Source organism: Bombina bombina, chromosome 2 (assembly GCF_027579735.1).
Source record: "Bombina bombina isolate aBomBom1 chromosome 2, aBomBom1.pri, whole genome shotgun sequence".
NCBI classification, from domain to species: domain Eukaryota; kingdom Metazoa; phylum Chordata; class Amphibia; order Anura; family Bombinatoridae; genus Bombina; species Bombina bombina.
The window spans coordinates 506,558,257-506,565,961 of NC_069500.1; the positions used below are offsets into that span (position 1 = coordinate 506,558,257).

General features: G+C 37.9%; 1 protein-coding gene across 1 annotated transcript; it reads right to left on the reverse strand.

Moving 5' to 3' along the window:
* Positions 1 to 254: 254 nt before the first annotated feature.
* Positions 255 to 7,496, reverse strand: LOC128647865 (dnaJ homolog subfamily A member 4). The gene is made up of 8 exons (XM_053700573.1): positions 7,353 to 7,496; positions 6,184 to 6,323; positions 4,631 to 4,811; positions 3,771 to 3,875; positions 3,390 to 3,617; positions 2,980 to 3,210; positions 1,093 to 1,193; positions 255 to 763 (listed from the first exon to the last, which is right to left on the reverse strand). The coding sequence occupies exons 2-8, from the start codon at positions 6,313 to 6,315 to the stop codon at positions 551 to 553; spliced, it is 1,191 nt and encodes a 396-aa protein (XP_053556548.1). The 5' UTR covers positions 6,316 to 6,323; positions 7,353 to 7,496; the 3' UTR covers positions 255 to 550.
* Positions 7,497 to 7,705: the final 209 nt, after the last annotated feature.

The window sequence follows — 7,705 nt, forward strand, 5'->3', positions numbered from 1 at the left end:
TCACAATTTAATAGCATATCTAAATAGTATATTATTTACTCCACACAAAACTGCAAGTGAGCAATGTAATTTCCTTCCACCTAATACCACTTTCTCAAATAAGAAAACCCTTACACTTTCTACACCACATGGTCATATTCTTCTTTAAAACTCTGAACAATACTCTGTCCACCTCCCCATATGGCAGCATTTGCCATGCTCTACCCATCTATATGCCCAACTTACTAACCAGGGAGAAAAAAGAAAGTCACCTCTTTAAAAAAGAAAAAGTTATTTATTAAAGAAAGGGAACATTAAATAAAGAAAAAAAATATATATACAAAGCAGGATATTTCCAATATTCAAGTCTCTTAAATAAGATATATAGTCCTACTGAGGGGTTTCAAATCACTCTCCACAATAGACTTGTTTGTAGGACATCAGTGCAAATCAGCGCAGGCTCTCTATTGTAAGAGTTCTGAATTGAATTATCAAACAGACCATAAATAAGTTAACTAAAGACATATAAGCCTTGTGTATTTTGTTCTTATGATGATTTAGTGCCAGGTGCTCACGATGTCTGGCACTGAACCCCACCCCTGGGCCTCTCGTCTTCCTGATATGCTTCTCTTCTGTAATGCCGGCTTTGCTCACGTAGGTCAAATTCTGTGAGTTCTACCATATCTATGTCATCTGTGATCATCACTTCTTCCCTGGGGGGCAGCAATGACTCCAGGAGAGGAAGTTTGTCCAGAGGAAGCCAGTGGTTATCAGGGAATGCCACCTGTAAATAGTTAGATATAGCACATCACAATGTGCACTGCTCGTACCATGTCACTACAACATCACCTAAACTATGGTCTACAGGCCAGCTGAATTATTTCTCCCCATATGCAGACAATTATAAGCCCCAGACCCATACAGATTACAGTACTATTAGACTCTGAAATCTATTACAGCATGAAAATCATGCAGCCACCATACAGCCAAGGCAACAGGACACAGAGAAATAATGTACAAAAGAAAGATATGACTAAGACATAAAATGGGTTATATTCTGAAGGCTTAATACATCTGGAAATAAAATATTAGAAGTTAGTAATAGGGTCTTACCAAAAACTGAATAATTAATAGGCCCTTCTCAAAGGGGTCTCTGAGCAGAGGCATTCCTTCATTCTGGATACACTTCAGGTGGTCATGCTTTATCACTTCACCTGCAGGAATAAGCAAGTAGATAATCAAAAACACAGAACTCAGACGCCAATCCCTAGCAGCAATGTTTCCAGTGGTGTCCATATATGGGTTGCTTCACTGTCATAGGTAGATGGGTCACTAATTGCCCAGGCTAAGCACCCATTATATAAAGATGGGCAGATGTTAAATAGTGAGTTATCAAAGAAGGAGGGGGGCATGTGGCCCCTGGCATCAACTGTACAAAGTACCTAAGATCTACAGCTCCACGAGTCTAAAATGTATAAAATATGCATTAATGTATCCCATTGCAGTAATTTAATGCATATATCATCAGAACGCCAATGAAGAAAACACGGACAATATTACTAATAGTCTAATAAGTCTTGCACTTGTTTTAAATTATTTTTCTATCCATTATAGCTTACATAGGATCATTAATGCAGCATTTTCATGCAGTATTTCCCATACTAAGAAGTACTCCTCAGCTACTATGGTATCGCTGTGTACATAATTACAGACTTCAGTCTATTGGGGGTTGATAGAAATTAATTTTTTCTAGACAAATAATTGTATAAACATTCAAAACATTCATTTAAACTTAAACATAGGAGACTACAGCTGAAGGCAGAAGGCATCTGTCTTCATATGGTAAGGGACCACTCTGTAGGTCCTGAGTGGGAGCGGTGGGATGCCCAGTAGAGGATGGAGGAGTTCCCTACACTACAGAAAAAATAAAATAAAAAAAATGTAAGGCAGGGGAGAGTGAGGGATGGGACACTAAGCTACAGAAAATTGTTTGGAAGGGGTATCCCTATGCTACAGAAAAAGGTGATCTTGTAGAGGTAGTAAAGGGGCCCCCGACACTACAGAAAAATAAATACATTTTCATAATACAAATAAAAATATATCATAATTTGTTATTGGTAGACTGGCTGCCACTAACAAATATGGCGAGTATCAGAGGGAGGGAATCAGAGAGGTGGGAAGGACCTAAACTACAGAAATATATATAAAAAAAAAAGTTTTTAATAAACGCCTTAAACTGCATACTGGCAGACTGTCTGCCAGTACCTAAGACCAGTGTGTGAGGGGAGGGAAGAGAGGTGTTTGGGGAAGATCATGTAGGGATCGGAGGTGGGAGGTTAATTCCTACACTACAGCAAATATTAACCTTACAAGCTAAGTGATTAATCCGTTAAGTGCCATATTTTTCAGAAGTGTGGTACAAAGCTGCAATCTGCGGCTTTCTAACTGCCAAAAACCAATAGCAACACCATGCATGTCTGCTTTTCTGAACAAAGGGGATCCCAGAAAAGCTTTCATACCCATTTGTCGTATAACTGCAGTAGTTGTGTGTAAATAACTTCAGCGAGAAACCCAAAGTTTAGAAAAAGTTAACAATTTTTTTTATATGATCCTAATTTGGAGGCAAAATAGTGGTATGAAATATACCAAAATATACCTTGGGTTGTCTGCTTTAAAAAAATATATATATGATTTTCAAAGGTAAATTAAAAAAACAAAACAAAACAAAAAAAAAAAACCCAAATGCTATATTTCTGTTTAAACTGAGTCATAGCAAAAATGCTAAAGATTCTCTGGAACTTTGGGCAAGTTTTTCTCTGAAATTCACGGTAGCAAAGGGGTTAATAAATGTAATAACAGTGGAACATGAGTCTATTGCTGTGTCATTGAACAACTATTTTAAATTACCAAAATATTTTGATCTGGTTCTTTAACAAAAAGCTTCTTAAACACTACCCTCCTGATAGCAATACATTAATTTTGCTTGCTTTCATGACTCACCAGGATGGGATGTTATGGCCAGAATGCGACCATCCAAAGTCTCTATGGTCTTCTTGAAGCCACACAGAGCTTCCACCAGCTGTATTTCTATCTTCATGATCAAGTTCTCTTCCTGCCTTTGGTAGACATCGTGGTCTCTCTGATCCAGGACAATTACTACATCACCAGGCTCTAGGCCAGGCTCCTGGTCCCCTTCATCATGGAAAACTATTTTCTGCCCATCTCTCATACCTGTTAGAATATATTTAACGTTAGTTTCAGACAGAAAAAAAGCCACAAAATGTTTGCAAAAAGCAGCAGATTTCTCATGTAAGGTGCTTGACTCACATTGTGTTCTAACAATGTTATTTATTTTGTCTATACAGTATTATATCAAAAAGCTGTTTTTTGCAGCAGGGATTGCAAAGTACCTTTCTTAATGTGCACCTCCAAGATCTTCTTTTCCCTGACAACTTTGTTGCCAGAGCACTGTTTGCAGCGGTCCTTCTGGTTAATGCGCTCCCCCTCCCCACGACAATCTGAACACATAGTCTGAATCTGCTGAACCATACCAGGCCCAAACTGCTGCACATGAACCTGGATTCCCCGTCCTTTGCATGTTGAACACTTTTCCACTGCTCCCTTCTTTCCGCCCCGACCTTTTAAAAAAGGAAAACATACCTGGTTAAGTCAGAATATGCATACCCCTCTATGTTTAGCCAAAGAAATAAAAACATAGATGCAGTTTGCTTAAAATTCTAAATGAATAAAATGTACAAATAAAAGGACCATGACTAGACATTGAAACTTACCTTCACATTTATCACAGATTACATTTTTCTGCAAAGCTAGTTTCCTAGTTGCTCCATTATATAAGTCTTCTAGGGATACAGACAGTTGATGGACTACATTTTTACCTAGCATGGAAGAGACACATTGCAAATGAACTGAACAGTACAAATGTTAGAGATTGTAGAAACAGTCTACAACTTGTTCCTTAATCAATACTTTAGAGAGCAGGACATTACAGATTGGAACTGAAGATGCCAATGCGACATTTTAAGATGTATTAAAAATACCTTTATGTGGTAAATATCCCCTTACCCAGATGTAAGCACCGCATTACCTTTAGAATCAGCTTTAGATAAGTTAAACGGATAGTAAACCTAAAATATAATGTTATATAACAGAATTATATAACATATTAATGCTATCGTTATTAAACCTTATATTCCCTTTTAATTTTTTTAAAATATGTCCGTTTTTTTCAGACCCGCTCCCTGTACTCTGCTGAACGGGTCTGTTTTTATTCCACAGCGCATTGGGCCAGCTGTATAGTCACAGCCCGGCCCGACCGCGGAATAACATTAAGTGCAGCTCGCTCCTGCTGTCAGACAGAGCGGGAGCGAGCTGCACCTAGTGTTATGGCGCGGTCGGGCCGGGCTGTGACTATACAACTGGCCCGATGCGTTGTGGAATAAAAACAGACCTGCTCAGCAGAGTACAGAGAGCGGGTCTGAAAAAAACGGACATATTTTAAAAAAATTAAAAGGGAATATAAGGTTTAATAACGATACCACTAATATGTTATATAATTCTGCACTATGTGCAGAATTATATAACATTATATTTTAGGTTTACTGACACTTTAACTCAGCCATTCTTCATTTACCTCTCTTTTCTCTGTTCATGCGGCCACCTCCACCGAAGAACATGTCAAAGATGTCCATGGGTGAAGAGAAGTTCCCCCCACTCATGCCACCCTCTTTGATCGCTTGCTCTCCGCATTTGTCATAGAGATCTCTTTTTTTGGGGTCTGACAGCACCTCGTATGCCTGGGAAATCAACTTAAACTGGATAAAAGAGGAGAAGCATATTAGATATCACAACTCCGACAAGTGCTACACGTGACCTATGTGACTGATCACATACTACTTTTCAGCTATTTTATACAAATCCTGGTATAAAGGGACCATTGTCACAGAGCATTATATTAGAACACAGAATATGCAACCCATATACTATGAACAGACATGTAATGAAACCTATATTGTGATTCATTTATGTCATATGGGGCCTGAACCTACTATAAGCATTTAAAAGGCTATATCACATTCAACATATTGAGAATGGATTAAAAGGCTATTATAGTGATAAGATTGCATGCTCGAATTTGTTAGAGAATGTAATTTAATCACTAGATGCTACTGGTCCCAAGTGGAAACTGACACTGATCCAATCAGCAGTACTAGTCGCGCAACCCAGCTGAGAGACTAGAGCTGCTAACTTAATCAGTGTTTCTACTCAGTTCCGATCGGTATTTAAAGGGACAGTATACACCAGTTTTCATATAACTGCATACAATAGACAGTGTCTATTAGACACTACTATAAAGAAAACAATGCACAGATACGGATATAAAAATCCAGCATAAAACCTTTTAAAAAAGTACTTAGAAGCTCCCAATTGAGCACTGTTGATATATTTAGGCTGGGCTGAGAAAGCAGTAAAAGTAGACACCCCCCCTCCCCTGCATATGAAAAGACCCTTTACATAAACAGGAGCAAGCTGGAGTCTGTAGACCTCAGTATACATCTAAAACTTTGGGGCTTGGTTAGAAGTCTATAAATCAGCACTATGTTATTTTAAAAATAAGAAAAACCATACATTTTTACATAAACACCCCAAGATGCGCTATGGAAATGGATTATCTACAAAACATTTATGCAAAGAAAAATCTAGTGTACAATGTCCATTTAAATCCCTTTATATGAGAAACACAGAGTTGCAGCGTCGCTACTGAAAACATAATAATAATAAAAAAACTCTAATAAATTAGAGCTTGTCATTTTATCACTATGATGGCCATTTAAGGGGACAGTCAACGTTAATATTATGTTACATAATTGTACACTATGCAGCAGTTGGCTGCTTTCCCCAGAACAGGAACATGCTACATTTAATTAAGCTACAACGCACTTTTATAAAAATCAGAGGAGCAGCAGATGACGGCGAGGTTGGAAAGGCAAGTATAGTTTTTGGTGTTAAAAAAAGATAATGCTGTAAAATGATGTATCATTAATAGTAACGCTGACTGTGCCTTTAAGATGGAGACACTAAATAAAAATACTAAAGCTAATTGCATCCCTTCCCCTCTGAATATTAAACTGTACCATTTACTAAAATCCTATTACTAACGGAAAAAAAACACCTCACTATAGATACCTTTTCACCCTCATTAGGGTTCTTGTCGGGGTGATATTTTAAGGCCAGCTTTCTGTAAGCTTTCTTGATCTCATCTGGGGTGGCACTGGGTTTCACCCCAAGAGTGTCATAGTATCCAGTCTCCTTCACCATTCTACCTGCTGTACAAATAAACACATGAATTTTAATGAGCAAGTACAAAGTTAAACACATAGGTATAGTCGTAGCTGTGTTTTAGAAAACACTATGCCCACAGTACTCCAATTAAAATTTATGTCACTGTGCAAAAAGAACATGCTTTATATTCATATTAATATATGGAATCTATTTAACAAATGGTGTATTATAGAAAACAATGTGTTAAAGGGACAGTTTACCCTTAAATTTTCTCCCCTTTAATTTGTTCCTAGTGATCCATTTTACTTGCTGCCGTGTATAAAATAGTCTACAAATAGATCCTTTGCCTCTAAATCAGCATTTGAAATAGCTGGGTAGCGCTTGCTGATTGGTGGCTACATTTAGACACCAATCAGAAAGTGCTACCCTGTTGCTGGACCAAAAATGGGCAGGCTCCTATGCTTACATTCTTGCTTTTTCAAATAAAGATACCAAGAGAACAAAGAAAATTGATAATAGGAGTAAATTAAAAAGTCGCTTAAAATTGCATGCTCTATCTGAATAACAAGAGTTTAATTTTGACTAGACTACTCCTTTAAGTATAGGCTATTGACAAGCTATGTAAACACCATCAGCAGAAAAAGTTACTTAGTGGGGATTGGGAAATATAAAATTGTAAATGGTTCATTTTCTATTGTTCTTTCAGTGTATTCTATAGACAGAAATAAGAAAGGGAAGCATTTGAGGGTTAGATAAGGATGTCTGATCTATCTGCAAGCTTAGCCTATTTTGAAGGGTTGTTGTTTCAAAGAGCAAATCGAGCTAATTAATTTACAAAAATAAACATAAAGGAGTGATTTCTCACACGTTATACCCTGCAGCTAGTATAACAAGTTATTGGGAACACATTAAGGGGAAACCAGATTTAGTGTACACTGACCCTTTAAAGCCCTCGTTCAATAACTAGAATAGCGGTATCTTATGTTAGCTGACATATAAAAACGCCCTCCCATAGATGTACTGACCCTTACAATTTTAATCAATCCCATCCGTTCGTATTTACCCAGTTATACCTTATACTGCTGTCAGAACTGAAATCTGTATGGACTTATCAGTTTAGATAATTAAATATCCCAATAATCCCTCTGGAGTCTGGACAAGATCTGATCCTTCACGAGTCCGACACGTAATAGTTGTGCTTCCCACTCTATTCTCCAGCAAGCGTCGCTGTATCTCTGCTGTGCTGTGTTAACCTAACCGGCCTCTGTCTTCTCGCAATATATTCCTCCTCGCGTAACCACGCCCCCTCCTAGACCTTACCAGAATTTTCTCGAGCCTGCTTTCGTGACGTCATCGATACACTTCTCTAGCTTTCCAGAACTCTCCGCTACAGCTATGAACGATGTTCTGGGCAGATATCGCTTAT

Coding starts and splice junctions, on each gene's coding strand:
- LOC128647865 (XM_053700573.1), bottom strand. CDS start 6,315: ATGGTGAAGGAGACTGGATACTATGACACTCTTGGGGTGAAACCCAGT. Junction 1,194..2,979: donor GGCCATAACATCCCATCCTG/GTGAGTCATGAA, acceptor TTATTCCTGCAG/GTGAAGTGATAAAGCATGAC. Junction 764..1,092: donor TATTAATTATTCAGTTTTTG/GTAAGACCCTAT, acceptor AACTATTTACAG/GTGGCATTCCCTGATAACCA.